Raw genomic sequence first — 21,008 nt, 5'->3', positions numbered from 1 at the left:
CCCCTGTTTATTGGTGAGACTGAGGTGGAGAGGGTGAAAACCTTCAAGTTCCTTGGCACACACATCAGCGAGGACCTCACCTGGTCTCACAACACCCAACAAATTCTGAAGAAGTCCCAAAGGAGACTGTACTTCCTGAGAAGACTGAGGAAATTTGGCATGTCCACCACAATCCTGAGTTGCTTCTACAGATGCACTATCGAAAGTGTCCTTACCGCCTCCATCACTGTTTGGTACGGTAACTGTACAACACGTGATAGGAAGGCACTCCAGCGGGTGATCAAGACCTCACAGAACATTGTTGGGGCAGCCCTCCCCTCACTGCAAGACATTTATACATCTAGAGTCCTACGCAGAACACACAACCTCATCAAGGACAGCACACATCCACAACACTCATTATTCACACTCCTACCGTCAGGCAGACGCTACAGGACTTTGAAGTCCAGGACCGCAAGGCTGGCAAACAGCTTTTACCCACAGGCCATCAGGCTTCTCAATGAAGCACTCAGACACGCCACACGCAACACACACTCATAGCACTTTATTTATTTATTTATTTATTTATTTATTTGTGTTATTTACTTGTATTAATGTCTCTTCTGTTGTTGTTGCTTAAATTCTTGGTATTTATGTATATGTGTTTATGTTTCTTATGTTCTTATTCTTTCTTGTGTTTTTCTTCTTTTCTTGGGAGAATGAACAGAATAAGATTTTCATTGCATGGTATAACTGCTGTTTTACCATGCACATGACAATAAAACTCTCTTGAATCTTGAATCTTGAATCTTGAATCTTGAATCTTGAATTAAGGAAAGAAACCCAATATATTACACATATCAAGTATGGTGATTGACCATTTCTGTTCATAAATTGAAAAAAGTAATGATAAATATCAGGGCACGTGACGTCGCAGAAGCTCTTTCGTAAAAAAATTGCGAGTAGAGGAAGTGCCGTAGGTCTCACGCATGTGCAGAACCGATCGTGTTTGTGGTACGGATCTTACGTCGTTGGTACGCACATCGTACAGTTCATGCACCGTTCTTGCAACCTTCATACGAAGCCGACATGGAACGCACGGTCAGTACTTTTATTGCAAGTTTGACGGACGTTGGTCTTACAAGTTACGTGCGTCACCTGTATGAATGAAGCGTCCAAGCTGCCTCAGATTTACGTGGCACGCACGTTGGACGTACGGGTTATACATCGGGTGCATGGTGATCTTACTCCTTCGTGGTCCCCACAACTATGTTCTCCACGAACAAAGAAAAATGCAGCGATTTGGGGAACGCAGTAAATCGCACGGCCAAAAAATCCCCCGTCCGGTTGTGACCCTGGCTATAGACTCTTCTGAGGTAGGTCATGTACATTAGCAAGATGAAACTTGCTCTTGTGTTATCAACTTGTCGTGCGGAAAATGAGGTCAAGATATGTCACAATATGCACTCAAAGCTAACAAGTAAGGTTAAGTTTGTTGTCAGCATTTTGAGTGTCATCTACCTCCAGTGCTAGACAGCATCTCCAGCATGCAAACGTGCCCCCTGGGGACAGTCAACACCACTGACATGACATCAGAGGATTCCGACTTGAGGTTTTGTAAGTGCCGTGGTCTTCTGGCAATGCTACGGCACCGCCGACTGTTAAATGCTTTTCTGTCAATGATCTCATCTTTGATCTTCCTGTGGAAAAAGTCCGATATTTCAGAAGCAATAAGTGTTTGGAGTAAAGCAAATAACAGCTTCCCCACCAAGCCACACATTTGATTGGTCTTTGAGTTCAAATGCATTGAGCAACAGCTATGCCATTACATGCGGTTAAAATGTCAAGCATTTTTTTTGCAGAGGAATGATGTTGTGTGTTAGCGTTTAAGGAATAAATAACCATGGCTTGGCAGTGCTTTAGTGCTAAATGTGAGAGATGACCCATTCATTTGACTATATACGGTACATAATGCTGTGCATACACACCATACACATCCTATTACTGTAACCTGGCTGCAAGAACCCTCAGCCAGAAATGCAGATGTTCAGATGTGGATGATGCCTTCATTGTGCGTGCTGTACAAGCTGGGTGTGCTGTGAATATGATGAAGAGGCCTTCAACTGATCATATCAGTAAAAGAGCAATCCCACCATCACCCACACACTAGACTAGAGATGGTCACATATGGGAAGCATTTTTCAGATCTTAATAAACTTTCATCTTTGGATCTGTGTATATTTGGAGGTGGGATGGACTTGGCACCAACTCAGGGCTCTGCTCTGCATGGCTCCAGAGTAGTGAAGGAGACACCAGAGGCATATGGAGAATAACCCTGAATTCAATCCAAACTATTGGACTATTCTGGAGGCACTCTTGCATACAGTAATTATAGTGCTGTGCTGTGCTGTGCTGTGCTGTGCTGTGCTGTGCTGATATTATGTGCGTGTATTTGAATGGACAACATGTTGAAATCATGTGTGTATATGTGAATGGACAAAATTGGATTGCCAAAATTATGGCAAATGTAAAGGGACAAAAATGTTGCTATTGTGTGTGTGTACATATGTGAATGGAAAAACATGTTGACTTTATGGTATATGTGAATGGACAAACATATTGATATTGTATGTGTATATGTGAATGGACAGACATGTTAACATTATGGATGTATGTGAATGGACAAACACGTTGATATGGTGTATGTATGTGTGAATGGACAGACATGTTGACATTATGGGTGTATGTGAATGGACAAACATGTTGACATTATGGGTGTATGTTCAAGGAACATACATGTTGACATTGTGTGTACGTGAATGGACAAACATGTTGACATAATGGGTGTAGTACGTGAATGGACAAACATGTTGATATGGTGTATGTATATGTGAATGGACAGACATGTTAACATGATGGATGTATGTGAATGGACAAACATGTTGATAGGGTGTATGTATGTGTGAATGGACAGACATGTTAACATTATGGGTGTATGTGAATGGACAAACATGTTGACATTATGGGTGTATGTTCAGGGAACATACATGTTGACATTGTGTGTACGTGAATGGACAAACATGTTGACATTATGGGTGTATGTTCAAGGAACATACATATTGACATTGTGTGTATGTGAATGGACAAACATGTTGACATTATGGGTGTAGTACGTGAATGGACAAACATGTTGATATGGTGTATGTATATGTGAATGGACAGACATGTTAACATTATGGATGTATGTGAATGGACAAACATGTTGATAGGGTGTATGTATGTGTGAATGGACAGACGTGTTAACATTATGGGTGTATGTGAATGGACAAACATGTTGACATTATGGGTGTGTGTTAAGGAACATACGTGTTGACATGGTGTGTACGTGAATGGACAAACATGTTGACATAATGAGCGTATGTTAAGGAACATGCATGTGCGTGCGTGTGTGTTGTTGAAGGACACAGTGTAAGAAAAACCAATAAGAATAAGGATAGATCCACCCCCCTTGTTTTTCTTTGAAAATATTTTGTGACTGCGTTGAAAGTGGGGGTGACCTTCCAGCAAGTTGACATGGCGCTGCATGTGACAGCATGTGCCAGGTGTGTAATGGCTAGAAACAGCAGATACATGCATGTGGTGCAGAGCAAACACTTGACCACAGTTGAGCTCATTCTTGACACAGAAGAAGACAGCAATTGTGGAATCATTGACTGCTGTTTTCCGTCTGGGCGATGCTGACCGCCATGGTGCCCGGTATAGCTACACAAAACCTTCCTGTCTCGTTTGGGCCACTCAAATGTTATTTTCATCATGGTTGTGTATATTTGCACCAGCCCTCAGTGCCTTCTCTTGTTGTCAGAGTTGCTACACAAATTGCTCCCTGCACACACGCCAAAGGATCCCCAGTTTGCACAGAAAGGGTGTTCTTTTCTTGTCACGTGGAATTTTTTGTGATCGGAATGAAATCACATCAATTTTGGATGCCCCCATCCGTCCTCTTCCGGTGTCCATTTTATGTTCATTTCCATTTGTGAACAAAAGCCATTTCTCCATGGTGTGTTAATGCCCATTAAAGGTCTAAATCAGCTCGGTTTGCCACAGGCCAAAGCCAAACTGGAGACTAAAGTTGAATGTTGTCAGTGATGAGAAAGGATGTGTTTTTTTGGCTGTATATCAGTATCCTTGTGTTGTCTTTCGGACCTCCGCATTCATAAATATCTCCCAAATGCGCCTGGAAGACGGACGTGAATAGAAAACACATTAAAAGGCCATTTAAAGGCCAGTGCCTGTGCCAACAGTCTCACTCATTGTGCCTTTGGAACAATGTCTTCATGTATTTTGTCGCAAAAGTGGAACATTTTGCTAAATTAAACATGATTAGACTGGCCGCACTAAAAATTGGTCACGGCTGTGGGTCAATAGACTTTTAGATAAGATGTGTCCGCCAATTAAAAATATAGATGTTAAATTTAATTGCTGGCTGAAATGTCCACTTCCTGACTTGAATAGAATACACTGAGTCTATGTTTTCTCTTTTAAATAAAATGTTCCTTTTTTAACCTTTTTTCACTATAGCAAAATGGTCATGACAAATGTGTTTATCGCCAACAATAAACATGTTTTTTTACACAGATACAGTCATACAGTCATGGCTGTTTTGTGGTGAACTGTGGTCTATTATTTGTCAAAACATGTTGAAATACAAGTAATATGTAGTAATCTGGTCACAAGGCGGCAGTAATGACACAAAACATTGAGACATTACCTTACATTACATTACCTTAACCCCGCATGGAGTCATGAAGTCAGCCATGGCATGTCAGACATGATAGAGTGAAAAAAGTTCACCTCCCATCCCGTGTGGAAGTGGTCAATTTTAGGCTTCTTAAGTTTAGAAGAAATAACTTCGAGGCTAGCTGGTTAGCTCGCTAGCTCAGTAGCTTGCTACCCAGTGGCCGTCTTGAGTCTCTGCAGCATAAGAGTTGCATAATGTGTTGTAAAGAATGAATAATAGGAATGTAAAGGTGACCATAGGTGTGTTTTTTCATGTCTACAGGGCTCTAATAATGTTAAAACCAGTATTTAGAAAGTCATAACCAGTTTTTTTATGCTCTAACTACAAAAATATTCCATTTATTAACACTGAATCCTATATCGCGGAAGTTCATTTAGGGCAGTTGGATCTGGAACCAACTTACCGCTATAAAGAAGGGACGACTGTAATTGTTTTTAGGGAAAATTAACGTTCTTCAATGCTTCAATGTTTCACTTATACAGCAGAACCTCAAAGGTCAAACTTAATTTGTTTCAGAACACTGCACGACCTCTGACTGACGAAGATTTGGAAAAAAAAAAGTCTTTAAGCTGTCGCCATCTTAAAACATGTATTTACTGTATAGACATTATTTATGTAACATTTTAACAAACTGCTAGTTACAGACGTGTAAAAATAACTTTTGTAGAAAGGATGACGCTAGAGGTGGGAGGATCGATACCAAGTGTAATATCATTTCTGAATATTTTCAGTCATCCAGGTCGTGCATTCTCAGGGCATTGAATCGATCACAGGTTGTCCTAGAAGATGTTTCGCCTCTCATCCGAGCAGACTTCATCAGTTTATGCTCAAAGACTAGATAGGACAGCTCCAGAGCTGTCATGTTTATGGGCAGAGAATGAATCAGCTTCTAAATGGGAATCTAAAAGCCATTCTGTCTTGCTTTATGCTAGCTGGAGACATCTTGGAGCTGCAGGACATTTTAAACGGTATTAATACTCACAATGTTACAATTGATGTGTTTTACGTCTATGAATCACGTTGCTGACATGTGGAGAATAATTCAATATTTGCGTGAGTGTGTTTGGTGCGCCGTACTTTGAAAGACATTTTATCATCCAGCATGGCTCGTAGTTGAGTATGAACCATGGTGTTGTGGAGCAGCACCATTTGATCCTTGCCAGCACATCTACACAGATAGAAACTAGAAGGAGATCTAATCCTAACCTGGTCCGAAGTCTATAAGCACTTACCATTAAAAAAATGATATTTTTTTATATGGTTGTCCATCTCTCCCAAGAATTTGCTGCAGAGAAATAATGAAGCTGCTATGAAATCAACACATCAAAAGCACATTCAAAGCCAAATGCCACAGCCCGCGTGTGTCATGCCGAATGTATTCGAAAGTGGTAGCAACATAAAAGGCAGCTTCGCCACCTCAAACATTTCCACCCGACCCAGTTTTCCCATCTGGGAACAAAACTACACATTGAGATGCAGAGCCTTTGTCCTGGCAGTCAACACTCAACAAGACAAGTTTGGTTGGCACAGTAAATACAAACGGAATACACTCATCCCTCGTTTATGCCGGTTTATTGGTTCCAGACCGTGATAAGTGAATTTCCGCAAAGTAGGATTCAATATAAAAAAAAATGAATATTTTCATAGTTAGGTCAGAAGCCAAAAATGTACCACTTCCACACGTAATGAGAGTAAATGGCATGTCGGCTCGGCTCTACCAGCTCAGCAGCCAGTGTCCATGCAGTGTGGAAGGTAATGCAATCGAACATCATGTCTCATAACATTACTGATGCCTAGTGACCACAATACTACATATAACTTGTCTTTCAGTATTTTTTCACTAGTAATAGGCCATAGTCAACCACGAAACACCGATCATTTATTGATTCATTAATTTTGGAAAAATCGCAATCTGGTGAGGGAGCGATATTCGAACCACGATATAGCGAGGCGGGACGACTGCTGTGTGCGTTCACAGAAAGTCATGCTGCTCTTTAACACAGTTGAAAAGCCAGCATTTTAAGAAATGCTGCAAACCTTACACAGTGAGAAAATACATGTCACAATTCCACAACTGAGTGAAATATGACACATTACAGGAAATATTGCATTATTATGATATATCGTTATTATTATTATGATATATGATCATAACATTAGTGGTTATTTGATCTAACAAAATATTGATAATAATGAGCATCAGTTTGTGGGACTTTAAAAAATTTTGATATGTAGTGAAGCAGCTTGATGTTCACACTTTTACTCACACATCACAAACCAACAGGAGCTTATCAACCCAAACGCCAACCTCACTCACGGGGCAACCAAAAATAGCAAGTAAGACATGTGGAACACACAATGTAACTGTGCCGCACAGACTACGTATAGACACTTACACTCTAATAAACATACAAAACAATACAATTTTATACAAATACAAGTTTATAACCCACAAAGCATGCTGGGAAGCCCGCATGCACACTTTCCCAACGGGAAGCTTTTTGTCATTTGTCCCCGCTGGGGAGGTTTGGAGCAACATGCAAAACTGCAAACAAATGTGTAACAGTACAGATAGTTATGTACCTACAGTGGCGTGAAAAAGTGTTCCAACCACTGCTAAACAAAAAGAACATTAAGGCTCGTCTCAATTTTGCCAGAAAACATCTTGATGATCCCCAAGACTTTGGGTAAATACTCTGTGGTCTGACGAGACAAAAGTTGAACTTTTTGGAAGGTGTGCGTCCCATTACATCTGGTGTAAAAGTAACACCGCATTTCAGAAAAAAACATCATACCGACAGTGAAGTTTGGTGGTGGTAGTGTGATGGACTGGGGATGTTTTGTTGCTTCAAGATCTGGAAGACTTGCTGTGATAAATGGAACCATGAATTCTGCTGTCTACCAAAAAATCCTGAAGGAGAATGTCCGGCCATCTGTTGGTGACCTCAAGCTGAAACCAACTTGGGTTCTGCAGCAGGACAATGATCCAAAACACACCAGCAAGTCCACCTCTGAATGGCTGAAGAAAAACAAAATGAAGACTTTGGAGTGGCCTAGTCAAAGTCCTGACCTGAATCCTATTGAGATGCTGTGGCATGACCTTAAAAAGGCGCTTCATGCTAGAAAACCCTCCAATGTGGCTGAATTACAACAATTCTGCAAAATTCCTCCACAGCGCTGCAAGTTATTGCAGTTATTGTAAGTCATTGCAATGCGTCTGTGTAGGCTCTCAGTCGTACAGGAGTTGTCCATCGAGGAAAAGGCTTCTTGAGACGTCATCTGTACTTCTGTGAAGAATGTGTCGGACGTTTCGCTCCTCATCCGAAGAGCTTCGTCAGCGAACTAATAAGTGCTGGTAGCCTAGGCCTTAAATACAGTAAGAGTGGGCGGAATTGGTGTGCCAACACCCTCCTCCTATTGGTTCGTTACACTAAGCCTGGGCGGAGTAGTGGTATAATCCTATCCTGTTATTAACACCTCCGATAAAAGGGAAGTGTCGCTCCCTGAATAGGGTATGAACGACTCTGATACTGGCTTGTTAGCATCTATTGTTCTGGCTCGGCCCTGCCTTCACCTCATTTGCAAGACTAAGAGCTGTGGGTTTTGGTCTCAGTAACCTGCTGAACACAGGGTCCAAATTAAACCTCAAACCACCATTCCGATTCAATGATGGGTTCTGTTGTTTGACAAAAATAGCTTCCTTTACTCCTCTTTCAAACCATCTGTTTTCTTTGGCCAAAATCTTTACCTCGCTGTCCTGAAAAGAGTGATTGGTAGCTTTCAGGTGTAGATGTACTGCTGATTGAGGACCACTAGCATTGTCCCTGCGATGTTGATAAAGGTAATTATAGGAAAGGACAGACAGCTACTTACAGAGGTCTTTAGAAAGGCCACACACACTGACCAATACCTGCTTTTTGAATCAAACCATCCACTACAACATAAACTAGGGGTTATTAGGACCCTCCAACATAGAGCGGAACAAATACCAACTAGTGCTGAGGGAAAGAAAAAGGAGACACAACATGTTCAGAGAGCGCTCTCAACCTGTGGGTACCCACGGTGGGCTTTTAACAAATGCCAAAAGAAGAGAGTAGGGAAAGAAACCCAAAAGCCCACAGAAGCAAAAAGGAGAGGAGTGGTAGTCCCTTATGTAGCGGGGGTCTCCGAAAAACTCCAGAGGATCTTATGGCAACACAAAATTCCTACCTATTTCAAACCAGTAAATACCCTGAGACAAAAATTAGTGCATCCTAAAGACAAGGCTCCAAACCAGAAACAGAGCAATGTGGTCTATTCCATCCACTGTAAAGATGAGGAATGCAAAGAGCACTACATTGGGGAAACTAAGCAAATGCTCCAAAAAAGGCTTTATCAACATCGCAGGGACAATGCTAGTGGTCCTCAATCAGCAGTACATCTACACCTGAAAGCTACCAATCACTCTTTTCAGGACAGCGAGGTAAAGATTTTGGCCAAAGAAAACAGATGGTTTGAAAGAGGAGTAAAGGAAGCTATTTTTGTCAAACAACAGAACCCATCATTGAATCGGAATGGTGGTTTGAGGTTTAATTTGGACCCTGTGTTCAGCAGGTTACTGAGACCAAAACCCACAGCTCTTAGTCTTGCAAATGAGGTGAAGGCAGGGCCGAGCCAGAACAATAGATGCTAACAAGCCAGTATCAGAGTCGTTCATACCCTATTCAGGGAGCGACACTTCCCTTTTATCGGAGGTGTTAATAACAGGATAGGATTATACCACTACTCCGCCCAGGCTTAGTGTAACGAACCAATAGGAGGAGGGTGTTGGCACACCAATTCCGCCCACTCTTACTGTATTTAAGGCCTAGGCTACCAGCACTTATTAGTTCGCTGACGAAGCTCTTCGGATGAGGAGCGAAACGTCCGACACATTCTTCACAGAAGTACAGATGACGTCTCAAGAAGCCTTTTCCTCGATAAGTCATTGCAAGTTATCACAAACGCTTGATTGCAGTTGTTGCTGCTAAGGGTGGCCCAACCAGTTATTAGGTTTAGGGGCAATCACTTTTTCACACAGGACCATGTAGGTTTGGATTTTTTCTCTCCCTTAATAATAAAGTTTCATTTAAAAACTGCATTTGTGTTCAGTTGTGTTGTCATTGACTAATATTTCAATTTGTTTGATGATCTGAAACATTTAAGTGGGACAAACATGCAAAAAAAAAAGAAATCAGAAAGGGGGCATACACTTTTTCACACCACTGTGTATTTCAAAAATGACTTTTAAATCAAATAAATGTGACTTTCTTGGGATGGTGGGGTCATACAGTATAACCAGAGTAAACACTGGCTGTTGGAGTGAGATTCCTCTTGTGTGGCGATGGCTTAGTCTTTCGAAGGACAATGTTGTTGTTGGTTTTTTGGGTCTACTGCTTGACTTTTTTTTGTCCCACAATGAATCCAGCTCTGAGATATTATTATTAATGTGACCATGCAGACGTCCCATTTGAACTATTCTACCTTCACCTTTATATTGTCATTTGACATGACTGATCGAGATAGAAAATAAACTGCACTTAGTGGTAAAATGCTAAATCGTAATTTAAGACCCATATAAAATATTTAAAATGGATGTGTTGTTTTCCCCCACGACCATCAAAATAGCAACAACAAATAAATCATTTAATTGTGAATCCAACCGATTTTGATGGTGTTTAAGCTTGAAATGTCGACTGATACTTGCTGGTAGTCAAATATATTTACCCCTTTTTTGTTTTGTCAAGGAAATACAAGTAGGTCACATCACATAATGATATCCATCCATTCATGTTCTATGCTGCTTATCCTCACTGGGGTCGCGTGTATGCTGGAGCTTATCCCAGCTGACTTTGGGCAAGAGGCGGACACCCTGGACTGGTCGCCAGCCAATGACAGGGCACATATAGACCAACAACCATTCACACTCACATTCATACCTATGGACAATTTAGAGTCACCAATTAACCTAACAAGCATGTTTTTGGAATGTGGGAGGAAACCGGAGTACCCGGAAAAAACCCACGCACGCACGGGGAGAACATGCAAACTCCACACTGAGATGCCCAACAGAGATTCCAACCCGATCTCTTCCCGATCTCCTGACTGCGTGACCAACATGCTAACCACTAGACCACCGTGCGGCCCCATAATGATATCTTATACTAAAATATATATATACGGTCATAATATGCTCACTTTTAAATGGTTGTGCAGGGTGGCCCTCCTGTCTGCACTTATAGTATGCATACAGAGCCAGTTAAATAATTAATGCACCAACAATAAAAAAGTATCTATAACACTGTGATAAAAAAATAGTCAAATTAATACATAAAGTAAAAAATTGATTCATTTGTATTTTACATACAATATATGCGTGTGTCCAGACAGACTTTAGTAGTTTGCATTATAGACAACGATAAGAGCAGTTTCCATAACTTCAGTAGTCTTACATAGTTGTATACACGCTACAATGTTAAATGTTAAATGGCTTATTTATTTCTATGTAACCTTTATTTAACCAGGTATATAACATTTAAAAAAACATGACAGTAAAGTTAAAGTGCAAGTGCAAGTGCAATGATACTGGTTTACTGTTTTTTCGTTTTTTTTAAACAAATGAATACCTGAGAAAAGACCCTTTTGTGCATATTTAATGTCAGTCCAGAACACTGCATTTTTTGCAACCCAAAACATTTTTAGACTAGATGTTAAACATTTTTGCCATAGATCGGCTTGATCATAGGGTGAAATATAGGCCTACTTCAATATACGTTGATATTTTATACAAGATCACTTTTAAAAATCGATATAAAATCTATAAAAACAACGCTGTATATGTTTATGAATGCAAATGAATGAAGTCATTGAATACAGACAGTTGGGGTCCAGTGAAGCGGGGCCATGAATGCAGCATTGCGGATGAAGCATGTGTGTGTGCCGTCCATCACTCATGTATTTATCTCCACACTCAATGAATGTCACGTGTCACGCCCTTTTTGACAAACTTTTTTTTTTTTTCCAGCACTTTCCTCCTAATAAGCGCCCTCAGTCGTCCACGTCACGAGCACTTGGCAGAGGTCTCCACCAAGGCGGGAGGTCATCCTCATCCTCATCCCTTTGCGGACCTCTTTGTCAGACCTGAGGGGGTGTTTGCTCAAAGACAGAAAACTTCTGAATGGTTTTATAAGCAAAACCAGCTGCTGCGGGCCCATGCGTGATTGTGTGTGCTTGTGAGGAGGGGTGTGCAAAAGAGAGAGAGAGAAAGTTTTTCACTTTTGTTTTTTTTGTTTTTTGGAAGGCATGGACGCGGAGACGTGCAGTCCATACAGCGACATGACCTCCATGGACGCGTTTTACAGTCCTTCTGCAGCGCAAGGTCGGGACCAGCAGGCGGACCACTTGAGGACTGAGACCAAATACAAAGGTCACACGTACGGAGGAGACAAGTCCCGGAGCCCCTTCCTGCAGGAGTGCCACTCGCTGGATGCCGGACAGGCCGCCTTCAGCAAATTCCACCTCTTCATGCCCAGGTCCTCCTGCAGAACACCTCCAGAGGAAGGTGAGGAGCGACACAGCGCAGAGATCGTCTCCTGCTATGGTGAGTGGCCTGCAGAGCGCTTCCCGACGCATCATTTCAAATAAAAATCATTGAAAAGTTGTTGAAACTTTCCCCTTTCGGCATCAAAATCTAATTAGCGCTCGTTTAACGCGACAATCTGCGTTACAGTCCCTAATCATAGCGAAATTGAATTATCAGGTTTTCAGAGCATGACGTTTTCACGCCGTTGCTCTCGGCCTTATTGGCCCCACTTGGATTTCATTGCAGTGTAATGTAATGTAACGGCCCACTGGTGACTGGGAATAAATAATAAACCTTTCACCCTCGCTAGGAGATGAACGCTGACAAGGAAAGTCTCGTGTTACTACAAAGAAAAACGTGGAAAACAAGCCATTTCTTTCCGAATGAACGCTCAGTTGAAAAGAGGATGAAGCTGCAAAAAAGAGCATTAATTACACGGACTAAAAGTTTCCAAACAAATAAATAAAATAAAAATAATATTAAGTTGTAATTAAATGCCGTTTTTAGTAACGTAAATTGTGAGGGATTCAGGTTTGAAGTTCTTTGAAGGCTTTTTTATTTATTTCAGAGGTATATAAATAACGTCCATGTAAAAGACTAAAAACGCCATTTCATTTGATGAAGACTGAAGTCATGCGTTTCATGTTAATATTATTCCCAAAGCAGTGGATGAAGTTATGTGTCGACACACAAAACACTTCAATTACAGTACGTTCAAATTAGACGTGGTGATGGTTTGGCTGATTTCGAAACATGCTGTAAAAAGTGAGAACAACGTTTACGCTTCACACTTCAACATGCCCGAAAAGGAGCAGGAAGAAGCAGAGTTTGTTTAATCCTTCCTCTTTTCCATGTCTCGGCAATCACGGATTATTTATTACTGATGATTGTTCCCCTCCTGCGTTGTACAAGGTTGCCTTTTTTTTACCAGCTCAAAAAAAAGTGGAATAATAATAATAACAGTTTTTGTATGTAACCTATTCAGCAATAATACTAAAAATAAATACACAATAAGCAGTAAAAGTTGACAGAAACATTGTGCGGTTATAGATAAGTACGGGAGCCTATAGATCAGGGTGTCCAACGTGCGGCCTGGGGGCCATTTGTGGCACATGGCCTGTTTTTTGCTGGCCCCTCGGCACAATGTTGAAATAGAATGAAACAAACAAAAAGGCAGAATGTGAAGACAAAAAACTGAAATTCTGATAGAGAACTAATAATAACAAAAGCTTTTTTTATGTTTTCCGCATAAAAATGTTATATATAAGGCCATATATATATATATATGTATATATATGTATATAGCCTTTTTACAAAGTAAAAAAATTATAAAAATATCAAAGTGGCTTCCTAAATCTGCGTCTTTTGATTTTTTTTAGTATGGTGGAAACAGTTTGGACACCCCTGCTGTAGATGACAACCTCCTAAAAGTAAAACCAATATAGAATAAACAGTAAGTACAGGAGTAAAACATTGTATAATGGCTACATAAATACAGGCTATGCTATAGATCCAACGTGCCATATAGGATTTTGCAATTTCCAAATGATTTACGAGGAAAAATATCCACAAAAAAAGGAGTGAGAGAGATTAATTTCAGATTAATTTCAGAGGGGTTATCTATATAATGTATATGTTGCACATGTTGCATGGTGGTATCCTTAACCTTTTAGTTTTTGTTTTTTTTACCAGACATTCATTAAGCAAGGTAGAATTTACAACAGGAAAACCGATACAATTTGTAAAATGGTATCTCCCCCCATCTTATTACAGAATGATAAGTCTCACAGAAGACATTTAAAAAGCTGCAGTGAGACATGCTTAGCTGGAACGTCAACTACTAGGCTACGCATGTTAATGCTATGTCAAAGGCACGCTCCGCACAGTTAAAGATGCACTCTGTCAGATGAAGGGCATCTTAACGGGGGAACTATGCAGTCACAACGTTTTCTTTGCATTTGTACCCCCAGGCGTGTCCAAAGTGTGGCCCGGGGGCCATTTTTGGCCTACGGCACAATGTAGAAATGAAAATTAAAATGAAAAAAATGTAACAAAATAGAGCAAAAAGACAGAATGTGAAGACAAAAAGCTGAAATGTTGATACTAATAATTAATAGTAACACAAATAGATAGATGACCATTTTTTTTTTTAGCCTTAGGTGGAATAAGTTTGTTTGCCCCTGACGCAGAGACACAATAGCACATAAAGTATCTTCCATTTGCAAATATACTCGACCTGTATCACACCTCCAACCAATCATTATCATGTATTTGTTTCGTTCTACTTGATATGCTGCGTATCTGAGTGGGGAATTTGAGTCACGGTGGTCCGCAGGTTCCAGTGAACGTGTCCCACTGGAGGAGCACTGTCACGTTATCATGCCAGGGCGGGTGATGCTGCAGATGTTGGTATCAATCCAATACCAAGTACATACGGGAGCAGTATTGCAGATGCTGATAGTTTTTACTTGACATTTTTCAAGGTCAGTGAATGATTTTTGTGAGTTTATCTAAAATTTTTTGATCATCGTATTTGCAAACAATTGAACAGTATATACAGATAAATATAACAATATGTGGTATATAATATAAATAATATAACAATAAACGGCAGTGTAACAATGATAACGAAATGATACAATTATTACCTCATTTTATGTTTTATGTAAAATACTATTGGCTCTCAACAATGTAAATATCAGTAACGTAACAATATGAACAACACAACAAAAAACCCACATATCAACATAGTATCACCCGTGCGGGTCAGATACTGATGATACCGACCCTTGGTATTGCTGCCATTTGTGACTGAATGCCACACTGTCGTATTTTGACAACCTTTTTTGGCATCGCGCTCCAAGGTTTGCGTCCGTGTTATCTGCTCGTGTGTAAACGGCTTCTTCTTCTTCTTCTTCTTCTTCATGTATAATCAATACACACAAGTTATGGGTGGAAGTCTTGCTCAGGGGAGGATTCCCAGTCCTGAAAGCCCCCCACCCCCTCCACGTTTTTGTGATCCTCCAGAGATAACACGTTTCCTCGTTTGATGTGTCCGTGTCTCCCTTCGGCGTGTGACCTTTAGCTTCCCGTCTCATCTGTTTGGGGCGGAGGGCCGCTTCCCCCGCACTCACGCACGCACGCACACCAGAAAATCCATTTGAGGCCCTGTAATGTCAGCACGCTGCTTTTTGCAACACCCGGGCTCCAGTTTAATCATGCAAGCATTCAACTGTAGCTGTAGTACTGTAGTATTGTCATAACAATGTACTGCACATACTGTATATTCATGTTAGGAAGATATGTCGTCTTTACTGGCTTTTTCTAGGCTGGATGATGCAGACTTTTCCACTTTTCCAAGATTCCAGGGCCATTTTGATATTTTTATTTTTTTAAGCAGGCTAAAACCAGCCCAACGTAGATATATTAAGACTTTTTTCACTACTTTTGGCTCTTTTTTTTCATTTTTGGAGTTCCGTTTTTTTTTTTTTTTTTTTACAACATGCTGTGGGCCACTAAAAACAAGCTGAAAATTGCCCCTGGGCCAGACTTTGGACACCCATGGTGTAACAAATTTAAAGTTCAGGTACAGTGGCTCCTCGCACTTTTGCGATTCAGCATTCACGGCCCTGCAAATTTGGTAAAAAAAACATTAAAACAATTTTTTCCCTCAAAATATGCATTTTTTTTCTGCAGAAAGCATATTGCATTCACCGTAAGTCTGTAATCATTTATTAATATGTGATAATACATGTAAAATGTACAGCATGCATGGACCACCGACACATTTTTCATCCTCACACTTTCGTCATTCGGCATTCAAAGACCTGCAAAATTTGGTCAAATGTAAAAAAAAATTTAACTTGTTTTCCTGAAAGTATGCAGGCTTTTTTCCCCGCAGAAAACACATGTGCCACTGTCACATGTCTGTTTTTGAATTTTTACAATATGCCGTGGGCCACTAAAAACAAGCTGCAGGCCACAAAAGGCCCCTGGGCCACACTTTGGACACCTCTGGTGGTAAAGAGTGTAAAGTTCAGGTACAGTGGCTCGTTGCACTTTGGTGTTCAGCATTCACAGCCCTGCAAATTCGCAAATTTATAAAAAACAATTTTTTTAAAATTTGTTTTCTCGAAAACATGCAGTTTTTTTGGTAAGAAAACACACGGCATTCACCTATGAGTCTGTAATAATTCATTAATATGTGAAAATGTACAGCATACATGTACTACTGGTACATTTTTTAAATTATTTTTACAATAAACAAGCTGCGGGCCACAAAAGGCCCCTGGGCCACACTTTGGACACTCCTGGTGTAAAGAATTTAAAGTTCAGATACGGCGGCTCCTCGTACTTTCGGCTTTCGGCATTCACAGACCTGCAAACTCGCAAATTTGGTTACATTTTTTTTTGTTGTTTTGTTTTTCTGAAAATATGCCGTTTTTTCGGCAGAAAACACATGTGCCACTGCCACATGTTTGGTTTAGATTTTTAACAATAAGCCGGAGGCCACTAAAAACAACCTGCGGGCTGCAAAAGGCTCCTGGGTCACACTTTGGACACCCCTGGTTTAAAGATTTTAAACTTCAGGTGCAGTGGCTCCTTGCACTTTTGTGATTTGGCATTCAGGGCCCTGCAAATTTGCAAATTTGGTCAATTTTTTTTTAAATTGATTTTTGTTTCCTGAAAATAAGCATTTTTTTCCGCAGAAAACACATAGCATTCGTCACAAGCTGGAAATCATTTATCAAGATGTGAAAATGTACAGCTTACAAATTTGTTTTTGGATTTTTACAAAGTATGCCGTGGGCCACTAAAAACAAGCTACAAGGTACAAAAGGCCCCTGGGCCACACTTTGGACACCACTGGTTTAAGGACTTTAAAGTCCAGGTACAGTGGCTCCTCGCACTTTCACAATTCGGCATTCAGGGCCCTGCAAATTTGGTCCACATTTTTTTTCCCATTTTTATTTTTCCCAAAAAGATGAAGTTTTTTTCCACAGAAAACCAATTGCATTCACCATAAATTGGCAATAATTCATTCATATGTGAAAACACAGGCAAAATGTACAGCGTGCCAGCGTTTTTACATGTTTATGTCTTTACGCTACACTGATATTGTCTTTTCGTCATGCGTGGAGATTTCGCTCTTTGTTCGCCTGTCTTTGAACGCACCGCAGTTGTGTGCTGTGACCGATTCCATGTGTTCATGGATTATCTTACATGATCACTCACTAGTGGCGAGTAGCTATGCATTTTATACTCGGAATGTGTTTGATAAGTGTGTGAGGGATGTAAATCTGGATTGTGTCGCGAGTGAACCATGGCAATTGAAGAGAGAAAGGGGACGGTTCATGGAGCAAAAAGCGAGGCTCTGGTATATGTGAATCTATGAAGCTCATTTCTAACAGAGTATTTCGGATGCCATGTTTATGCCATTTGGTCGTGGTGCATGTGAAGTGTGAAGGCCGTCGGAGCTGATTGGTTGGAGCAGGCCGTAATGGGAAGCAGCCACACGCACGGCCCAGACAACTGAGACCCGCTTTAGCAGGTCCCTGACGTGAGTGGAGGTGACAAGGACTCGGGATCGTTTTACCATTTAGTTTCAGCTTTGGCAGGCCAATTTGCATTAGGGCCCGCTTTGCACGGCCCAGTGAGAGCAGCGGGGCAAGAAGCAGTCCAGAACTTCCTCTGCTCTTCATGTCTGTAGCTGAAGAAAATGCTAACTTATGCTGCGTGATTTTTTTTCTACCCAATTTGAATGTCTCTAATGTGTTTTTAATGATACTTAAAGAGTGAAAATAGGATAAAAGGGCAATTTCTTATTGAGTTAATGCTGGGAATTTGTTATTTTTGCATTATTTGACATGTTTAGTTAATAGACGTCTAAATTCTAACATCACTCGTGTGTGCGTTTACATTTTAAAGTTGAACCCGAGATATTCGCTCGCCAATTCTCGCCAGAATTTAGGAGGATCCCGCACTAAATAGCACTGTTATTTGTACGAGTACACTTTTTTATATAGCACTTTCCACGGACAACGGCCAAACAGGTTCTCCAGGCAGTGTTTTACAAGAGAGATACATAAAAAAAGGCAGCAAATGCATAAAAACTGCGCAGGCTGTAAAATTCTAACAATAAGTCCAAAAGACTATAAAAATACGAAGCAGGATGACACCAATAAAATATAAAGAAGCATTGCTTCAAACAGGGGTGTTCCGCAAAAATGAAAGGATGCAACTTTGCCAAGAAGTTATCTACATACAGTATATTTGCTGTCCTTTTTGGGGTTTTTTTTGTATTTTCCAACTTTTTTCTTAAATAGCGTTCGTAAAGTTTCTTTTCATAATATTAGGACTTCATTCCCATAATATTAGAACTTTTTCCTCTAACCTAGTTTTCCAAAAAACCACAACTTTAGTGTGTTTTTCGTAATATTACAACTTTTAAAAAAATAACATATTTTTTCTTTAATATTTCAACTTTATGCTACTAAAATGACATCATAATATCATTAAGTATATTCTCGCACAATTGTGAATTTTTTCTGTTAATATTTTGACTTTATTCCCGTAAAATTGCAGCTGTTCTTTCCATTTCTGATGGTGTTTTTTTTTCCAACAATTTCAAATTTCTTCTTGTAAATTTTCTTCTTGTAATTTTGACTTAAACTCCATAATATTTTGACTTCATTCTTGTAACATTATAACTTTTTCCCTAAACTAACTTTAAAAAAATAGACAACTTTATTCGTCGTTAGTCTGTTTGTCATATTCATATAACTTTGAAAAAATAGTAATTTTTCTTTAATATTTCAGCGTTGTGCTACTGAAATTATGTTATTTTTCCTCATAATATTATGACTTTTTCTCTTTAGAGTACAACTTTTTCTCCTAATATTTTTACTTTATTCTTGCTGGGGTTTTTTTCATTTTTGCTGTTGTTTATTTTTTTGTATTTTCCAAATATTTCAACTTTCTTCTTAAATAACGTTCGTAAATTTTCTTTTCATAATATTATGACTTTATTCCCATCATTTTAGAACTTTTTCCCCGAACCTAATTTTCCAAAAAATACAACTTTATTTTGCTTTGTTTTTTTCTCGCAGTATCACGACTTTAAAAAAGACAACATATTTTTTCTTTAATATTTCAACTCTGTGCTACTAAAATGACATCATAACATTGTAATATTGCATTGTGATGCATCTTGCATTCTAAATTCATGAGTGGCGAGCAGCTATACTGTACATTTTAGACTTTCAGTGTGTATAATAAGTGTGGGAGGCATATTTAGCAGGGGTGCAACCACACAAACAAATTTACCGTTTGGTTTTATTCAAAACTTTAGTGTCAGGGTTCGATATTTTTTTTGATACAAAAAAGAAACTTATGACCTTTTCTAACTTATTTTATCGAAATTGCCAACAAAGTACAGTTTTTTAAAATGGAATGTATCTGGTGCAGCCATTAGGCTGCCAAAACCCCTGCCTCATTTCGAAACATATCGAGCAAAAACGGCACCTTGTAGAAATAATAACAACAATAAAAATAAATAATACATAAATAAAAATTACTCACAATACAATTCGACATGGCAATAAAGACAATGACACATCATTCATAGATTCAGTAGTATTTCACTCAAGCTACGTAGCGTTCACATACATCCATTATAAAATAAACACAAACAATTATGAACATGACAATAAAGCCGAAATCATGGCAGCCCATAGCAAAACTCAAGCAATTAGAAGATTTTTCAGTTTATCATAAAACAATGGCAACAACAACAAGCAAGTGTAGGAGAACACGTTTCTGTAATGGAGTTCAGGGCACAAACACAGTGCATTTGACTTTTGTTTTTTAAGGTTTTGCGACTGCAATGAGAAATTTGATTGCATGCATATGCAGCTTATTTTATCCAGAATTTGGATAATAAAGATTTTAAAAATGCAGTTTTGTATGCCGCTTGAGACGCCGTCTCAAGAGGGGACTTTGACGTCACCCTTTGACTTGGGCGACAGTATCATTCGATTCATAGCGGTATCGAATCGAGACCCCCTTTTACATGTACAGTGGTGCCTTGGTTAGCGTCATTCATTTGTTCCAGAAGGTCTGACTCAAACCAAAACAGACTCTAACCAAGGCCAGTTTTGGAAAATAATGTAACTCCAATCAATCCGTTCCAGACACCCAAAAATGTTAACACAAAACACATTTTATGGACAATAATTTTCATTTTGCATGCAGAAAATAATACAAAAATAATTACAAATGACAAATGAATGGACAACTGGACATTTAACGTCACTTTTACTTAGTTTTGCAAAGAAGGAGGACCTGGCCAGCGAACGTTGGATGTTAGCCGAAAAATGCACTAACCGGGGTGGACGTTAACCAAGGTACCACTGTATTATTGTTGCACCCCTAATATTTAGGGGATTAAACCTGGGCTGTGTTGCGAGTGAACAATGGCAATTAAAGAGAGAAGGGGAGGGTTCTGGAGCGGAACCTAATCTAATAATCACAGCAGTTAATGTAAAACAAGAAAGATTAATTATTATTTTAAAATTAAAACGTATTATTTATTTATTATTAATTTATGTCTTCTTTGTTTTAGTATTATTT

At 39.6% G+C, this 21,008-nt stretch overlaps 1 protein-coding gene across 1 annotated transcript in view; it reads left to right on the top strand.

Moving 5' to 3' along the window:
- The window catches only part of LOC129178364 (homeobox protein aristaless-like 4), a 50,710-nt gene that overhangs the window by 8,175 nt on the left and 21,527 nt on the right, over positions 1-21,008 (top strand). Inside the window, exon 2 of the mRNA XM_054770526.1 lies at positions 11,820-12,395. Within this exon, the coding sequence (XP_054626501.1) occupies positions 12,098-12,395 (298 nt within the window). The 5' untranslated portion in view covers positions 11,820-12,097. The remainder of the gene's footprint in view (positions 1-11,819; positions 12,396-21,008) is intronic.

Source organism: Dunckerocampus dactyliophorus, chromosome 3 (assembly GCF_027744805.1).
Source record: "Dunckerocampus dactyliophorus isolate RoL2022-P2 chromosome 3, RoL_Ddac_1.1, whole genome shotgun sequence".
Classification (NCBI taxonomy): domain Eukaryota; kingdom Metazoa; phylum Chordata; class Actinopteri; order Syngnathiformes; family Syngnathidae; genus Dunckerocampus; species Dunckerocampus dactyliophorus.
The sequence above is the reverse complement of the archived record's forward strand: the minus strand, read 5'-3'. Positions and strand labels throughout refer to the sequence as shown.